Genomic DNA, 19,949 nt, shown 5'->3' with positions numbered 1-19,949 from the left:
ACATTATTTATAGACATGATACTGATAAGAAAAAAAATACAATGTGCCTATGTTAAAATGCATTCTGTCTCATTTGTTTCAATAAATTAAAACAAACCACACACAATAAATAATGTTTTACAGACTCTGACTTAAGGCATACTGTAATTCAGCGGACCAGGACAGGTGAGGACAACGGAAACCAAAGAAAAAGGGCTTACATTTACAAAGCAATTCGGAAATACAGGTAACACAAATTCAGGTGCAGAGAGAAGAAAAACAGAGAGGGAAAAGGCAAGTTATAGTGTCCTAACTACTGCTAAAAAATAAATACTTTTCGTAATTCAATACTATTGAGTTGTGCACGTTTCTGTAGTTTTGAAATGTAGTTGATAGATATCACAGTACGTAAGCAGATACCGAAAGCAGATTAGTGTGTAAACACTTCTTAATCGGGCACTTCAATGAGTTTACCTTCAATCTAGTTACTATTCACTTGTCCTAGTAGAGACTCATCGTTTTGATCTTTGCTAAAATACAGTTTCGGTTGTTTAATTAGCATAGCGATTTAAACAGTATGTATAAAAGTCTACATTTATTCACCTGTATATGGTATGTTACCCTAAAGCTGTAGTGTTTGTGGCTGGGAATAACAGCATCATCATCATCATCATCATCATCATCATCATCATCATCATCATCAGGGCACCATTACATACAGTATAGTCATGTAATGAATATTACTTTTTTCCTTAATAATAGTACTAATGAAAATAATACTGTGTATGTCAACAGTACTGCCATCAATTTATTGTGTTATATACAGTGTCTCTTGTTATATAGTGTCCCTAAATCTTGTCGTGTTGCTAATGTTTTTCGGTCACACTGTTGTGGTCCAGATCACAGTCCAAACAAGAAATAATTCACTAGTCTTTGGCTAAAAGTATATAAAGTAAATGTTTGTGAGAAGAAATGTCAAACGGAATCCTGTCATACGGGAAGGAGCCGTAAATGCTTTCTGTAGGGGTGCCAATATTTCTAACAAAACAACCTAGTAAAAAAGGAAAAATCCCATCCGTTTTTTTTTTCTCTCAACTCTTGACACAAAACAAATGCTACAGTTTTACGGCCCACGTCCTTTCCCTTTTGGTGAAGGAACTTTTTTTTATCTTTATCCAAAACATATGTCATTTTAAAGTTTTCAGATATCTTCGGCTTTACTGTAAAAAAGAAGTCAAAAATCATATATTTTATAGTTATATCCATAAATATTGGCACCCCTGAATACTGTGTCTAGCTGTAACAGTGTCACCTTTTATCATAAATTTGTGATAACTGTGATCATTTTTTTTTGTTTCGCATGACATGATATGTATTTGTGCAATAAACCCAGACTCAACCTTAGTTGTAGGCTTTTCAGTAGTAAGAAATGCCATCTAATTCCGATATTACAGCACATTGTAAGTCATAAGAAGTCAGTTCTCATTTCCCTTAATTTCCCATCAATACCTTCATACTCGGTAAACAGGAGCTCATGTAATTAACAAGATGAGCAGCAGCTAAAAGAAATTTAAAAAATTAAAAATAATAATACATTAAACGTAAAAAAATTGTCGAAGGAGTGAAAAAAATGACCTAATTGCGTACATTTCGGTTTCCCTCCGTCATTTGCGTCAATTTGGACCTCGTGAAAGCTTTTGATATTGTTTTATCGTACCACGTCAACTGCCACGTTAATAGGAACACCTGTACACTCGTTCATTCATGCGATGTTTCGATCTGTCCGTCGAGCGGAACGGTGGAATACAGGAAGTCGTACAAATGCAGGCCAAGAGCTTTAGTTCATTTTTATACGTACATATAGAACAGAAATAATGTGCACCAATCTCAGTGAGTTGGTGCTGACCGATAATCTGGTTTGAGTATTTGCTAGACTGGCACTAACAAAAACAATGACACGGTCGATTTTACTGAGATCACAGTTCCTCCTTCTGATGTTTGACGTAATGTAAAGCTTTTGGCCTGTATCTGCATCGCCCTGCTGCTACAGGACTGGCTGATTAGATTACTGCTGGAATAAAAAGTGGTGCAGGTCTTCCTATTAAAGTTTGTCTAAAACCTAATTAAAAAATAATAATAATAATAATAATAAAAAATTCTTCCTCACATCCCAATATCTGAAAATCATTGTGCATCAAGACATCCAAAAACAAACAATAAACTGTAACGGAATCTTTTTTTTTTTTTTTAAATATTTTACAGAATACCTTTGTGTGAAATGTTCCTACAAATAAACGTCTTACTACTTTCTCCCTTTAAAATACGCATTAATTTTTATCACTGCATCCTATACACAACATACAATACACTTCCCTAACTAAATCTAACTCCCTCAGGCGGTGATACCGACACCATATCCTACCATAGGAGGAACCAATGACTCATTATTATTTCTGCCTTTCCTTCTGACATTTTTTTTTCCTATATTAGTTGTAGGATAACGGCTTTATTTATTAATTTTTTTAGTAGTGACTCGAGGGTTAAAAGTCGAGGGGGTTCTGGGTAAAAGGGGCTGTGGGGTAAGTGAATACAGGGCTACTGGATCTGACAGGCTGAAGAGGAGGTCGCTTGGCAGCACATGCACGTAGGGTTGACTGATTTAGGAGGAATCAGATCGAGATCTTCGTCATCTGGGATTTCGTCCAGGCGGTAGCCGTCTTTCAGGAGCTGGATGTTTAGATCTTGGTTGATTTGCTGAATAGGACAAAAGCAGGAGAGACGGAGTTAGACAAGAGATCGAAAAAACCTTTGAATACATAAAATCATAGGACACAAAAGTGAATAAACAAAATCCACAGGATGTATAAATTAATATAATGTGTTGATTTGATGTCCTTTTTTATTTACTCAAGACAGTCGCATACTTTATTTATGGGTTTATAATCATAATGTTGTGAAAGATCTCCAGACAAGTTCATTCCTGTTCCTGAAACGTTTTCTTTTGCTTACAGTAAATAGCTTAAAAACTCCCTTAACATATCTCATAACCTGTTTACGAGCTGTTGGAACAAGTGCACGCACATAAATGGATAAATACAAATTTTGCTGGAGTTTATGGTAGAAAAAAATGGATCAATTCTTTAGTTATTGCGAATAATGGGACAGAAAATTTGAAAACAATATTTCGAAATTTCAGGACAGTACTGAAGGTTGATGATGATGAGAAGCAATCAGAGGTCAAAGTGTAATGCACCGGTACCTGTTCCCTCACGGATCTCACCTCGGCAGAGGAGTATCCTGACGACGAGTATCTGGACATGTCGAAATCGTCATCGCTAAAAAAAATGACAAAAAAAGATAACAATTCAAAAGCAGCTAAAAAAGATAGGGCAGAAGAGAACAAAAGACCAAATAGAGAAAGAAAGGTAAAAAATTTAACTACAGTAAAGTACACAGAGACAAGAAGAGGTGGAGCAGTGAGACAAAGAAAGAGAGAGAGAGAAGATGGGTGATCTAATGGATGACCCAATGGCCTGACATCATAACATTACATCACAGTGAGAAAAATTTCCACAGGACAGAATCTTTTATTAAGCTTTTCACACTTGAGATCCACTTTAAACCTGGATGATTGTAAAAACTGTGTGTAAAGGGAATCCTGGGTTCTGCTCGTACTTAACAATTACCAATTACTCCTGGAGGTTCATAATCTGATGCAGTTTTACACTTAACCTTGTTATTGGCATATTGGCTAACATCGGTGAAGGCAGTAGATCAGTGGCCTTGTTAAGTTTGTCAAACAGCAGGATTTTAAATCTTTATGAATTCTCGATTCTGATTGGTTTGACTAGAACGTTATGTTACGACTCATCCTGACCAATCAGAACGGAGAATGCAGCAGCAATTTGGTGTGATCAGTGAGGTCCAATTATGATTGTGTTTTCATATAGCTATTAAGTTAGCTATTAAATTAGCTATTAATCTGATTAATAAGGACAGTTAAAGATGAGAGGAAAAATGTGACGAATCAGAATCAGAATCAGAATCAGCTTTAATGCCAGGCATGTTTTCACATGCGAGGAATTTGTTTTAGTGCCAGAAGCTCCACAGTCTAACAGAATGACCTATACAGTATAATTGTATGTACACATTTATGTGAAATGTGCAGTTTAAATATACATATGAAATATACATATACAAATATAGACAATTGTATGTACAAATTTGCAAGTGTGAGAAATGCGCGATTGAAGTAACAGTAAACATTTAGACAAAATGTATGTATGTATGTACAGATGTGCAAGTATGAAATGTGCAATGTCTCTCCAACAAATCTGAGAATTGACAAAGCGGACAAAACTTTTCATGTGTTTTTGTTCTTTTTTTTTTATATGAACATTATTAGCAGATCATTACAAAAGTTGAAAGCGGTTCAGAAAAGCCGAAAACCAATTATTTAGATTCCCATGTGCAACAAGACCATAGTTAGGTCATCTGGGTTAATTAACCTGCTTTTATGGATGGAAATTTCTCACATGGGTGTGAGATCTGATACATTTGTTACTTAAGTCTCTTGATTAGAATGGACTTTCAGTTGACTCATTTGAGATTACAGCTAAAGTAAGCTCCCGTACTGTACGTTTAGTGAAAAAATGACTTTGAAATGCTTAAATTTATGATACCTGTCTGTATCCAGTGCTACCAAGGGCTTCTCGTCAGGACTCTGGTCTAAAGATGAGTAACCTTTATTAGGAACGACCAACCTACAGCAGAAACAAGAAAACAGTTCTGTTAAATCAAAGGATAAAAACAAAGCAGAGGCTTTAGCATGTCACTTATGCTGCGATCTTGAGCTAGCTGTTTTTTATCCAAAGCATTAAACAGTTATAAATTAAATGTCTGATATAAGGTAATGCAATAGAAGAAAAGCTCAACCACAATCTATAAATTTGCTTCCAAACTACAGTTTTAAAAAAGTCCTTAAAATATACACTTCAATAAATCAAGAAAAAAAATCTCTTACATAGACCTACATGACATCTCTGTTAATATAGTTTTTAAAATATTCTGAATATTTTTTGCCATTCAAACAAAATTTTTACCTCAGAAAAAATAAATTTGACAAAGATTTCAATAAGATCTATTATAAGATAATAAAAATAATAATAATAATAATAATAATAATAATAATAATAATAATAATAATAATAGACTACAATGAAGCCAACTGTAACACAATTTATCACGATATTACATTATCAGATTTTTGGTATTACCCAGATGGTCATACAGCCATTTTCACATTTCAAGTATTATATCCTTCAGATTCAGCACTTTGGATAATGAGATCTGTGAATCTGCTGCATAAACACTCCTGTTCATTAGAATACGATTCTATACATATAATTAATTACTTTATACTTGAACTAATGAAGAAAGATAGTAGAAAAAATATCCAAGACATAAATGTAGCAAGAACTAGGTTATGTTTTTATTTATTTATTCATTCATTCTATCCACCAGGGCTTGCTAATTAGAACTCTAACCATGAAATAGCAATTCTCCAAAGAAAATCGGTAACTTAAACAAGAGCTCTCTGCTGTTACTTCAACTCATACTTCAAACTTTACACATTTTAATAAGCCTGTAAAAAACCTGACATGATGCAACCAATAGCAAAAAATTGACCGTTGTTGGCTGATCTAAAAAAGTAAGAAAAAGCCTGCAGGAGAAAGTCTGTACTCCTGTTTCCCTCCATGTAGAACAAAAGCTCGGCCTAATCTGCAGTCTGTCCGCTTGTCCGCTCTCTCTGAGGAGACTTATCTGCTGGCCGACACCAGTCACTGTGTTCTCATTTCTTCTAATCCCAGTAGGAGTGCGATGACTTGTCTTCTCTCTGCCTTTCATTAGCGTTCGCACTTTCTGTTCTTGCGCTTCAGCAGAGCTGCAAGTTGTTCCAGCTCTATAGTTACAATGTCCAACAGAACTATTGATGGCAGCATGTGATATATTTTCATATATATAAGGGTCATCTTACCGTGTTCTGGCCATAACATTTTTCTTGGGCTGCTGATTGACCGGGCTACCTGCCGTTCCGTTCTTCGCCGAGCCCTTTCTGGCCAACTCTCTCTGTTTCTCTGCAACCAGAGAGAAAACACATTGAATATACACTCACTGGCCACTTTAATGCCCCTTTTCCACCGAGGAAGTTTGAGTGCTGGTTCGGACCCAGAGCCTAATTTAGAACCAGTTCTTTCTGTTTCGACCGCCAAAGCACCGACTCTGAAACAGGAAAAGTGGTTCTTAAGTAGCACCAAAACGTTGCTGGTCTAGACTTAAGAACCGCTTACATCAGGGGCTGTGGGCGGGGCTACTGTTAGCGTATTTGATAATGTACCTTAAGTATACTAATGTTTAATACACTTTTACTTTACCGCGATATGATACATTATCAGCACACATGATAGTAGGTAGCTACATACTAAGGCTAACTTTTTTTCTGTGTTAATGATAAAATAACGTTATGTACTTTCTCGATTACAAACTTCATTTATACAAATTACATGGAGCTGCACGTACACGTTGGATTCGTACATGTAGGTTCACAAAGCCATGAGCATTAATAATAAAGCAACATCTGCCATTGTTGATGTTGTGTTTGTGTTTGCGGTTGCTGCGCTAACGTTGCTGGGAAACGTGACACGTATACAGTGACGTTAGACTCGGGTCTGTGATGGCTCTCTAGCCGATGGAAAGGCAAACCGGTTCTTAAAAGGTTCGCCAGTGGAACTTTGAACCAGCACCAGCACTAGCTCTGAACCAGCACCTGTGTAAGGGGTATTACTGTACGCCTGATTATTCTGGCATTTATCCAATCAGCCAATCATGTGGCAGCAGCATACTGAACAATGCGCATGCAGATACGGGGTAAAGTGCTTAGGATAATGTTTGCATCAAAGATGCTGAATGTGATCTCAGTGCCTTGGTTGCTCTGGTCAAATGTGTTGGTTTAAACATTTCACACCAAATGCTGTTGGCCTCATGGGATTAGTAGGATTTAGATTGGAAACAGCAGTCTTTAGATTTTAGACAGAATGGTGCGAAAAACAAAAAACATCCAGTCAGTAGCAGATTAGCTGAGGTCAGAAGAGAACTGCCCGATGACTGGAAGTCTGAAGAGTCTTCGATAAACACTCTTTACATATAGTGAGCAGAAAATGTAACACACATTTCAAAACTCTCAGAAGCCCACACTGAGTTCTGCTCCTGTCATCCAAGAACTGCAATCTGAGGCTACGATGGACACCGAAACTCTAATCTCTATAATGAACTATAAAAAAATGGATCAAGTGTACAGTTGTTCCAATTAAAGTGACTATTTAGCAATAAGAGCTTCTATTAATAAGAACTTTTAACTTTCTGTGATACTGAATACATAAATTATTAATGCTTACAGAAATAGATCGTTTTTATGTTTTCAGATTGGCAACTGTTTTTCAATACTATCTTTATTCTTATCTTATCTTAATTTCGTTTATATTTAGATCTTATTATCTGATCTTAATAATAGACAAAACCTGAAGAAAACAGGACATTAAATACTGTATTAACACACTGGACTTTTAATAAACTATAGAACTGATGATAATATTACCCAAACAGACTTGGGCCTATATTGTTTTTTGTTTTTTTTTGCTGGATTTTGGAAAGACATGTCTGCTAAGCCTTTGCACAATCCATAAGCCGTGACTCGTCACCCAAAATAGAAAACAATGTGATCCGCACTCAGCAACAGATATTGATTGTACGTCATGGTTCATGCAATGAAGTCTGAGGCAATAGGAGCTGCTAATTAGTGTTCTTGCTTCACAGTATGTGTGCTATCAGCAAATATATAACAACTGCCTAGATATTTGACTAATAGCTGACCTCAATTATTTCACATCCAGAACATTCTGACCTGCAAAACCTTAACAGGTTAGCAACTTAATACAAGGATAGCTCACCGATCTTTACTTGAAGTGGAGAAGGCTTGTAGTTGATGGGCACGGATTCGGGCCCTCTTGATTCTGAGTCAGCCTCTAACGTGGACGTCTCAGACGGATCCTTGACGTACAAAGAAACACAACGTTAAACAAAAAGGAATTCGATAACTGGCGATACAAATATACCGAGGCCTGCTATTCTAATTAGTCTCAAAACTTTCTACTGATATTAACGAGGGCTTCAAATCATGTATCTGATGTCAGCGGTGTTCATATTTTTGTTCACTTGCTTGCTAAATTTAGCTAGCTAATGTAATTCGATCTTTCATGCGCCTAATTTAATATGCTGTCTACTTAAGAGTACAGTGCATTCCCGTCATTGTACTTCCGATACCTCCGTGCTTTCATCTGCATCGTTGATGAATTTCAATGACATGGTGGTATAAACAAACAAGACCAAAACAACAGCAGCAGATTCCAAAGTTAAAAGGTCTAGTAATGGAATATTTTCTGAATTCATGAACAACCATATAAGTATGGGGGTTATGGTGACTTAGTAAGTTGAGGGTTTCATTCTGTCATTCACTCAGTGTGCATGGAGTTGTCATGTTCATGGAGATTGGGGGATTCCTTGGGGTACTCCAGTTTCCTCCCCCATTCTAAATGTATGCGTTGTAGGCTGATTTGGCATCTCTAAATTATTTGTGGTGTGTGAATGGGTGAATGAGGGTGTGTGATGGGTGTGTGATAGTGTGTGTCCTGTGATAGTTTGGTAGTCTGTCCAGAGTGTCCCCTGCCTTGTGCCCCATGTCCCCTGGGATAGACTCCAGGCTCCCTGTGACCCTGTGTAGGATATGTGGTACAGAAAATGGGTGGGTGGATGGATGGATGGACTAATTTTTTTTAGATAAAATTCTTCAGCAACCCAGCTCGAGGCACATCCCAGGAACACCCACCCTAGATGTGTGACACAGTGATAAAGCCATAATACACATTTGTTCAATACTTGCTGTGTGGAAATGCAATACTGGTTTGAGGGAATTTATTTACTTTACCCTAGATTGCTAATCTCCAAAAGCTCTGCACATATAGCATGAGAAGAAACAAAGAAACAGCAAAAAAAAAGGCTGTGCATAAACAGTCCAGAGACTGTCTAGACAGGCAGCGAGTGTTGATTAATCTGGTCTTAGTCTACTTTTACACCATGACTCAGCAGTCCCATCTTTAATCTTCCTCTCAGAGCCTGTCCCACTTTAACCGTTCAGTGATTAATGCCTCAAAGAAGATATCGATACACCTTACTGATTACGCACAAATAATTTTTTTCCTGTTTACTCCTTAAAGATTCCTTGCAGAGGAACGTTTAGCAAATTTACACAAATCCTAGTTACAGTATTTTATATGAACTATATGTTTGATAGCCTTTGAATGGTGTTTGGTTTTGTGCATTATTTATTCGATGCTCAGAAAAACCTACTCAAAGTAATCAAAAGGCTTCTTGTACTGCTTCTTTTGGCTGTCCTTTCATACCGTTTTGTGTTCTCTTTTAAAGTGACTGCTAATAGGCTACTAATCCTTCTAATGAATCCTGAAATACATCCAGATTACTGTCATTTTGAGTTGTATGTTTTTTGGCAGGACAGAATACATCTATATATAGAATAACATCATATGAGTAAGAGTCAGCTTGTAACATTCAGGATTTCGAAACTTGTGGCTAGATGATCTCAACAGACAAAATATGTCCACGTTTAGGCTAACAATGGACTTTCTTTAAAGATCTAATACAGACACGATAATAAAATGCAATCTTGTTTCCTTTTCTGATCCAAACAAACAACACTAGTTGGGATTCCAGTTTGCTTTGAAACCCGTGATGAGATTTTTCTTATACTTAAAAAACTTCAAACTTAAAGGCGAGGTGCACGATCTCCGAAAGCCAATGTTGACATTTGAAATCACCAAAACAAACACGCCCCTAACCCAAATGGGTGTCACCCCTGTTTTGTTAGCTCCGCCCCACACATAAATACGCAACCCAGGCAACTATTATGGCGGAACCTGCTGGGGCAGCTGGCCGAGGGGATATTTTTATCGATAAATTAACTCAATCAGTAATACTATGGTAATACACGTCAAATGTGTTTTTGTAGTACTGTGTGTTGTACCGTGAAAGGTTTTGTGCCGTTTCACGTGGAAGACGACGTTCAACACCTAGAACCCGAGGCAGAGGTAACGTTAGAGGCAGAGGTCGTAACGTTGCTGCTATAAACACCTGGAAACAGAAGACTTGGAGCATGTGCACATGTTGCAGGCTCAAAGACTTGCAGTCAATCTTTCAATCGCTTTCGGCTAATGTTAGACCTGTGCACTTTACTGAACTGATGCGCACTGAACACTCTCTCTGCCACATATTAAGAAGACACACCCCTTTCTGCTAATTGGCTACACGTTTGTTCTGTTAGTCGGCCTGATTCGGTTTTCTGAAGCATTTTTTAAACCTTGTGCACCGTGCCTTTAACAAAATTCAAAATTCATCTATCTTACAGGAACAGTACTTGTTTTGGAAAAGCTTTTAAGCAAGATATTTCCTAAAGGGATAATGTAGCTTTAAAGAGGATGCTATGAAAATGTTAAGGTGTAAACGCTTGTTGCTAAATACAGTACATCCTTCCTTTTCCGAGGTTGTTTTTGCTCCAAAAAAAAAAAAAGAGAAAGAAAACAAAGATAGATGGGAGGTTTCCTGATGCCATAGCTACCACCTAGTATTTCCTCCATAAGACCATGCCAGCTTTTTGTTTACTTTGTGGGCCCTTGGTGGAAACTGGGAAGCAAACAGAAGGCGTCTGTTAAAGAGAGAGAGAGAAAACACGAGAGAGAGAGAGAGAGAGAGAGAGAGAGAGAGAGAGAGAGAGAGAGAGAGACTAATACTCTCTGCCAACAGAGCTCTTATTATAAGCACAAGCCTGGCCTCATTACAGGAGGCCACGAGGCACCGTGGGTAAATGTCACAGACCAATCAGAACAGAGTAGCTTGCTCACAGCATATAGCCACACTAGCTGTCAGACCATGTTTACTTTCTGACTAGGGTTCCTAAGTGGAACACAGAACTGAAACAAAGCTAGGCATTCTTGCAAGCTCAATGTCCGACCTTGTCTTAAAAACCTCGAGCCAGTGATGTAGAGTACAATAAAGAGGCTCATACAAATACAGCTGAGGTAAAGAGAGGTCACATGATCAGAGAGAGACACTTTAAGACTGTTCATTGTATGTCAATAGAAATAGAGGAGTTGTGGTTTAATATTTTCCACAAAATCACAAGCTAGTCAAATATCAATGCTAGTAAAATATCAATTTAAAATAAAGCACATACTGCTATAGAAGGTGTTATGAGACGAGAACCACAGGAAACTTGGGTATTAGATGAAAATACATTATAGTTTGTGAGATAATAATCATCGGTCAGTGACTCACTGTGAAACTGTGAGACATGAATAACCCTACTGTCCAACAGAAAAGTTCTGCTCTCCACCTCTCTAACAAATATACTCTCCAATAGAACAACTGTACTGTCCAACAGAAATATTCTACTCTCCAACTCTCTTACAGAAATATTCTACTCTCCAACAGAAAAATTCTACTCTTCACCTCTCCAACAGAAAAATTCTAATCTCCAAAAGAACCGTTCTCTCCAACAAAATCCTACTTTCCAACAGAAGAACTCTTCTCTCCACAAGAACAATTCTACTGTCCAAAAGAACAATTCTACTCTCAAAACACAACAACCCTATTCTCTAAAAGAACCCTATGCTCCAGCAGAACCCAACTCTCTAACAGAACAACCCTACTCCTTAGTAGAACAACCAAACTCTCCAAAAGAACAACCTACACCCTAATCTCCATAAGAAACCTAATCTCCTATAGAAGAACGGACCCTACACTCCAAAATAACAACCCTACTAAAAACATAGCTATCCACAGACCAAAACTAAAAACTCTCAGCTTCTTATTCAGTATTCACCCCCTGGGCTTGAAATTAACACCCATCTACACGCCAAATGTGTGGAGGTAATAAAAGTAATTGAGATAAAATGTCTCCATTGATTTACCAGCCATGCTGGAAAGTAGGAAACATTTTGTTCGCTCACCCTGACAGCCTGTTTCTCAAAGCTGGACGTGCTAAAGTTTAGCTGCTGGGGAAAAGCCTAGACGAGTAATGATTAAACTGTGAATTTGAAAAGACTGCAAAGAGGAAAATAAAGTTTTTATTCATCTCTGTAAATAGCCTTAGCTACATGTTGTTCAGAAGATAAAACCCCTGTAGTTAAAAGGTGTAATTTACACTTATAACCTTCTGGTTACTGGTTCACCGGATCTTAGCTATTGAACTAATAGTGTTCTCGATACTTCTGACTTTAAACTGATACTGACTTTAAATTGTCTCCCAAAGATCTAAGAACTTACAAAAATGCAATAGTTTTTGTTATTGATTGTATTTTTCTCGTAAATTTCTCCATAATATGATCGCTTGCCGATTCCCACCTACCAACCAGCTTACGAATCATACCACATCTACCAACTAAGGATGTGCAGGATTTCAAATGCTCTTCTCTGAGACATGTGGTGGCCGATGACATTTTTTAAACTGCTGCTAATGTAGTATTGCAATTTGTCTAGTGCCCCATGATTGGCTATGTTGCTGTGATTGACTGGAGAGTTAGAGTATGCCGTCTCTAGCTGTGGTATTGTCAAAAATAAAATCTTCTCGCTTCTCACTTTTTAGTTCATTCACATTAGCCAAAAAAATCAAAAACAAAACAACAACAAAAAAATTTTTAAAAAAATGTGCAAAAAAAATATTTTGTTCGTTCACCTGCGGATATCAAAAAAAAATTGTATCGTATAATGAGAATTTAATTGCCTGGCAAATCACAATAAAACCTTTACGATATTGCAAACACTTCCAAAGAATACAGAAGTCTATTGATTCAGCATCTAAAAAAAAAAAATCAGGTTTTCGGTAAAACCTCTTCTTTCTGCACCTCGGAGGAACAATCAGGATGAGACTGAGCTGTGATTTTGAGGAACATGTTCACGCCTGGTAGTGGTGGGTGGTCCCATTGGAACTCTCAATCTGCTTCAGGACATGTCCATGCGCAATAAAGCAAGGAACACTGGGACACTGGGAAAAGCCTGTCGAAATGTCGAGATAATATTGAGTGTGAGTGGACAACATGGCGTCTACTGTATATTCTTTTAGGAAAAGTCTGAAAGAAGTACAGACAGACGTGTGCCGATTTATAGGATACAGGCAACACATGGAATGATAAATAATTCAGCTCGACTGACAGCTGTGAAAAAGATCCGTGTAATCTTGTCTTGAACGAAAAAAGTCGACATGCCAAATCTGACAGCAAAAAATAAATAAATAAATAAATAAAATCTCTTTTTTTTTAAACCAGCTATACAGTACTTACAAAGTTGGCAGGGATGAATGTTAGAATTTTCATGTGAACAATGTGAAGCACAAAAAAAAAAATTGTTCAGAGATCTCCTACATCATCGAGGGCTCTTCTCATGTCAACACCTCCCTCTAAAGAAAACGAGTGTGTTTTAACGCTCAGACGGCTTTCGATTTCACAACGTACAGATGCCGGAACAGATCAGAAGAATGAGTAGTTGTTCGTGTTCGGATTGTTCAGATGTACTTTTTATATCTGTATAAACATTAATTAATGACTCATTACAGAAAGCATCTCCATTGCAACCTCTAGATTTTTTTCCATTCTAATCCCTTTAATTATTAGCGAATTACGTATGTGTATATGAAGTATGTTGAGTTATATATGTTGTGGCACAATAAGCTAGATTTTTCACTCTCAAGCTAGCTAAAGCAAGCCTTTTTAGTTTCTCGCAGGAGTAGAAAATAGTTAACCGAATCTCTTAGCTAATCAAGACATCTTTACAGGACACATACACTATGTGTACAGCCCTTGTTGCCCCACTAACAAGTAAGCAAGCACTTCTCTGACCCTTGTCTGTTCCCACTGTGATCACTGAGATAAAGTTAAGGTGATGTATTAGTTTACTTTGCATGCATTCAGAGTAAAGTGACAGGAGCCAGATTAATATCACTATATTAAAGTTGAATATTTTCCAACACCAGCACATTTTCTTATACATGCTTTACTCTTCTTACACTTTATTATCCAGTTATAGTTACATTTAATGTCGAGTTACAACCCTATATGAAATGTTGAAGAATTACACCCCAAACAAATGAGTGGTTCGGATACAGATCAGATGTGAATCAAACGTCTGTGATTCATAAAGTGTGTCAAAATCCCTTATTGACAAATGGTGGAAAGCCATCGAATTTGTTCCATCACCTCAAGAAAAAAAACACTGAGCAGAATATCATGAAGTATAAAGCATCAACCAGAAAGAAGACTTGTAGTCAAAAAGATGAGTGTGAGTGTTGCAAAAAAAAAATACCCTTTAGATATTGTGGTATAGTCTTGTATCGCCCATCATTATGAGAAAGCGCTGACGCTTGAGACTCCTTCCAAAAATGTGAAACAAATCAACTCAAGTGAAAATTGTTTCAAACCAGACTCCTCTTAGTGCCGATACCTCCTGACCAATCAGATGAGAGAGTTCTACGGCACAGTAGTCTAAAGACAGATAACAATAAATCCATCTATTGAGGCACAACCCATTTTTAAGGTCTATGCACACACAATAGCCTTAAACCTGGAATTAGCATGAGAAAGTGTAGCAGAGGGTAACAGCTGGCTCTCTGAATAGTGGGACAGGATGAAAGAGAGGCACAATCTCACCCCAGGCTCTATCACCTCATCCCAGCTCCATTTCAATGAGCAAATATCAAGCTGAGCTCAACACACTACACACACTACACACACACTCGTGTCAAGTGCACAGACAGGAAGATTGATCGCTGTGGAAGTGGAAGACTGAATGAAGAGGACTGATATGATTTCAGACATAACAAACTGTTTAGTCTGCTTGGCTTTTAGGTCGATTGCTAAAGAAGAAAAAACAATTTAATAATTTATATAATCATTTATATATACATACATAATAATACACACATATACACACACATATATGTATATATAATACAATAATAAAGCAAATGTTTTGTAAAAGCCTGTCTTGATCATTTTAGCTCAACTTATTTTGGAAGAAATATTATTTATCTAATATTTCTTTTTTTTTTTTTTTTTTGGATAATTATTTTTAATTATTAGGGACATATTGCATGAGGCTGTAGTAATATACAGAAAAAAACACAGCAGTGTCTCGAAATGGACCAAAAAGAAATTAGCAATTGATAAAAACCTTCAGCATTATAAAGATACGATAATAAAAACATTATTGACACCATGTGCGTGATCCGTTCATAAAAGCCATGCGTTAGCATTTAACAAAGGTTAAAGATATCTACTTTAAGTAGTTAAACTAGTGTACAGGGCTACCAGGTTTAAGCAAAGCTTACACACTAAATACAAGTCAAAAACAACCTAAGAATTTCCACCAATCAGAAGACAGAAACGTGTTCACCACAGTGAACAGCTGTAATTACTATCAGAGTTGTTGGTATAAGAGAAATCAACAGGGCTGTTCTTTCTTTCTTTAATTCTTTCTCTTTTTTTTTCAATAATTCAAATAGAATTGGTAAAAGTGGTTAACCAGCAACTGCAACAATCCACTTAATGTTTTTTTCTTGTTGTTGTTGTTGTTTTGTTTTGTTTGTTTGTTTTTTTCATTTAAAATGATCAGCATTCTGAACCAGATGTCAGTTTTCCAGATGTGTTTCTTAGGTCACATTATACGTTTGTACTTTTGTTGACGTCTCCTGTTCTACGTATTTTTCTAAAGTTACTTGTACAAGACAGACATTAAAAAATAGAGAAAAAAAATTCAAAAATCAACTTTTTTCACCTTGATTTTTTTTTAATTAATTAATAGTTAACTTTTAATCTACAGTTTCTGTAACAAGGCTGTACTTCGTATCCTCATGAATCAAAAGCACCATAAAAAAAGAAAGAAAATGATTATTCAATTCTGAATTACAAAAATAATAATAAAAACTCTGAGCTTTTCTTTTTTTTTTCATTGAGCTTTTCTTCTTTACAAGATCTCTAGAAAATTCTGATGATCACGTGACTTCTGGAACGTTCCAAATATTTTAAAGGGGTGAATTTAAATTTGTGAGAATCAAAAATCTGCATATTCTAAAACCAGCTATAATGGCTGACTCGTGGAAGAGGATTTATTTCAAGCATGACGTGTCACACGTTAGTCATAAAATAACATTTTATTATAATTATATATATATTTTTTAGAAGAAGTATGTTTATGAATATATTTAAAAGGTAAAGTTTTAAAGGATATAAAGGTTAGGAAAATAGTATACCCCAAAAAAAAGCAAACAAACAAACAAAAAAAAAAACATGGTGTAGATTTTTGTTTTTATTTTTTTTTAAACGTGCTTCGTTTCCTGTAGGATATTTAAACGATGGCAAAAACGATGTGTTTATTTAATAAGTAACAAAATAGACACTATCACACAGCTGGCGAAACACTGGCGTTTGTTCTGATCATCTGTAAACAATATAAATGAAGGTCCACACTGTGATGCGCCTTAGTGACCAGTACAGAGAGAATATTGACTATTTTATCATTCGGTCCTGGTGTTTCTGATGAACTCAAGAGATCCAGACGTGATCGTGCTGTTTATGCAGAAGTGATAATGCTACTCACCAACGGCTGCATCTCCGAGTTCACTGGTGGGACCTGAAATCTGTCGATTTCTTCCATCATTTTGGCAACACGAGATCTCCGACGTTTAACCTGATATAGTAACTGTGATAACGCATTTAATCATTCGGATATATCCGGCGTCATTTCAGTTTGTTGTCAGTCTGTTATTTCAGGGGTGACTCAACGTCAACGCGTTGTTTTTTTCTTGTCCACCCGTATTCCTAGAAATCCCGCCTCCTGCGCAACGATTCGTCGTTTAGGCAGCCGGTCTGCTGATGAGTGCTATGTATCAGCCAATCAGCTACAACCCAAACCTTCTAACTAATCCGAACGCAGCAGACTACGTTTGTCAGAATACGGGTGGAAGGGAATAGCGTAACGTCAACAATTCACTTCCGGATACATATAAATCCCGCCCACTTTGACGCGTTAATATCAATTCATAAGACCACGCCCATAACGTTGTGTGTGTTTTTGTTGTTGTTGTTGTTGTTGTTGTTGTTGTTGTTGTTGTTGTTTTTGTTTTCCCCTTCTTTTTCTTCTTCTTTTATTCATTTGTGCATTCGTTTGCTCTGGTCAAGACATGAAGATTTTATTGTCATTGCATAAATACATTGATTAACAAATGAATTTAAAACAAACAAACAAATTCATTAATTTAACTACAGGCTTTGCTCTGTATTGCTGAATAAACAAAGATCTATAACAGCTGGAAATAAACATATGTTGTCATTTATTAGACATTTATTACACAAACATATCCATTATATTTTGGATCTTTTTTGTGTGTGTGTTTTGTTTGTTTGTGTTTTCGTTTTTTTCATAAACTAAAAATGTGTGGTTTGTTTGTTTGAATAGAAAACGTGAATGACAATTACAATGAGGTCTTAATTACAGTTTAATATTATCACCAAACCACGGTATAGTGTCAACAAACCCTGCTTCAGATTTGATTGTCACTAATGCACAACATACTGCACATCATTCATTCATTCATTAATTCATTCATTAATTCATTCATTCATTCATTCATTCATTCATTCATTCATTCATTCATTCATTCATATTTCAAGATCTAGTATGAAATCTATTTAATCCGTAAAATAGCCTGCATGATAATGAGAGCCATGTTTAGTTGATATTATTTGTTTGATGTCAAGATCCATAGTGACTTTCTTACTAAAAGGTTTGGGGAAAGTCAGCTAGCAGAAACATTGCTGTAACGTGGCACATGTAACATGCTGCAGTATGCAACTTGTCCTGCAGATAGTGCTGTAAGTTGCAGGACATGCTGCAGTATGCAACTTGTCCTGCAGATAGTGCTGTAAGTTTATGTATAAAGGTGAAGCTCAATATTGGCGTTTATCAGCACTGAGACAAGCACAGAGAGTGGAGATTCACCTTCTGACTCCTTTTTTCTAGACATCATTACCCTCCACTGGATGGGCAAATCACTACAAGCATGCTCCAAAATCAGAAAACCCTTGCCAAGAAGTGTGCAAAAATTATTTAAGCTGTAAATGGGGAAACAGTTAAATACTCATACACATCTATCTATCTATCTATCTATCTATCTATCTATCTATCTATCTATCTATCTATCTATCTATCTATCTATCTATCTATCTATCTATCTATCTATCTATCTATCTATCTATCACTGATAAGCAAGTTATTTATTTGTTTGTTTGTTGATTGGTTGTTTCTTTGTTTAAATAGGTAGTTGGTTAGTTAGTTGTGACTTTTTGCTTGTTTTGGTCAAATATCAAAATAATACATTTGAATTTCTAAATAAGAAATTTAATAAAATGTATTTTTAAAAAAATACAAAATTTGTATTTAGATTAGTTTATAATAACTATTTATTTTATGATGATATTTTCATTTTATTTCATTTCATTTCATTTTATTTCAATTACATTTGATATATACAAATGTTTTCTTTATTTTTTGCTTCTTCCCTACTTCTACTGTTATTATTAATCAATTTTAATCACTTTGGGCTGGATTTATTATTATTATTATTATTATTATTATTATTATTATTATTATTATTATTATTATTATTATTATTATTATTATTATCAATAACCATAATTGTGATTAAATGGACATGGGTAGTAATAATAGATGCCATCATAACTGCCAGGAAATCTCAGAAAGGAAACTAACAGGAAAGTGTTCTCTTCTCTTCAAACTCTTCTACTGCTTCAGAAACTCTGACTTTTTGACATCTTTGCCCGATCTTGTCCAGATCATTCCCTAGCCACATACAGTAAACCTTCAACTTGTGAGTGACATCAGTGCTAGGTAATTTATTAGAAGAGTTACAGCACTGGCAAGTTTTTCACATCTTCCCACTGATTTCCACATGCACTGTTGAACCTCATAGTCCATTGTTCCTGTAGGCGTCTGGATCATATCTTTTATACACTGTCAACCTGTTTGTGCACATGATTGTGTATCTTTATACGACTTAAATTTACGGCTTTTGGCAGACGAGCATATCCAGAGTAACCTACATTTTTATCTCTTCTAAAGGTAAGGGCCTTGCTCAGGGAAACAGCAGTGGCAGTTTGGTGGACTTGATCAGGGATGTGGTAGCTCAGTGGTTAAGGTGTTGGGCTATTGATCGGAAGTTCATGGGTTCGAACCCCAGGTCCACCAAGCTGCCACTGCTGGGCCCCTGAGCAAGGTCCTTAACCCTTAGTTGCTCAGTTGTAAGTCAAGGTTCAAACTCAAAACCTTCCAATCATTAGCTCAACATAAACAACATGTTTTTTTTTTGGATTTGCAAAAATTCTACACCAACAGTTCGATTCTGGACATTTGGATTGGATATTTGCATGAATATGAAGGTGCACAAGTGTTCTCTCAGATCCTCAGGAGACTTTGTATAGTCCTTAAGTGCTTTATTGAAAATAAATAGACACACAAACTGTAAAGCATAAAAAATGATTGTACTACATGCTCCTAATTACTGTAGAAGGATGAAGATTGTGGCCTTTTCATTTTCACACACTTAGGTTGATAGAGATAGATTTTACATATAAATGTTCCAAAACCTTTGACTGGAAGTATACAGTAGTACTGTATGCATCTAATGTTGTTATTATTTATCTCTAATATCTATCCCTAATGAGCAAACATGAGGTGATGGTGGCAAGGAAAAACTCTCTGAGATGATATGAGAAAGA

At 36.3% G+C, this 19,949-nt stretch overlaps 1 protein-coding gene across 3 annotated transcripts; it reads right to left on the bottom strand.

The window, feature by feature from the left end:
• Positions 1–944: 944 nt before the first annotated feature.
• Positions 945–17,053, bottom strand: fam219aa (family with sequence similarity 219 member Aa). 3 transcript variants are annotated; one of them, XM_027176199.2, is made up of 6 exons: positions 16,753–17,021; positions 7,986–8,085; positions 6,017–6,116; positions 4,662–4,742; positions 3,239–3,314; positions 945–2,733 (listed from the first exon to the last, which is right to left on the bottom strand). In XM_027176199.2, the coding sequence occupies exons 1-6, from the start codon at positions 16,810–16,812 to the stop codon at positions 2,575–2,577; spliced, it is 576 nt and encodes a 191-aa protein (XP_027032000.1). In that variant the 5' UTR covers positions 16,813–17,021; the 3' UTR covers positions 945–2,574. The 3 variants fall into 3 exon arrangements, with proteins under 3 accessions (XP_027032000.1, XP_027032001.1, XP_027031999.2); XM_027176200.2 differs by having other exon boundaries at positions 3,260–3,314; positions 16,753–17,002; XM_027176198.2 differs by lacking the exons at positions 945–2,733; positions 3,239–3,314; positions 4,662–4,742 and adding an exon at positions 5,591–5,923 and having other exon boundaries at positions 16,753–17,053.
• Positions 17,054–19,949: the final 2,896 nt, after the last annotated feature.

Source organism: Tachysurus fulvidraco, chromosome 21 (assembly GCF_022655615.1).
Source record: "Tachysurus fulvidraco isolate hzauxx_2018 chromosome 21, HZAU_PFXX_2.0, whole genome shotgun sequence".
In the NCBI taxonomy this organism is placed as follows: domain Eukaryota; kingdom Metazoa; phylum Chordata; class Actinopteri; order Siluriformes; family Bagridae; genus Tachysurus; species Tachysurus fulvidraco.
The sequence above is the reverse complement of the archived record's forward strand: the minus strand, read 5'-3'. Positions and strand labels throughout refer to the sequence as shown.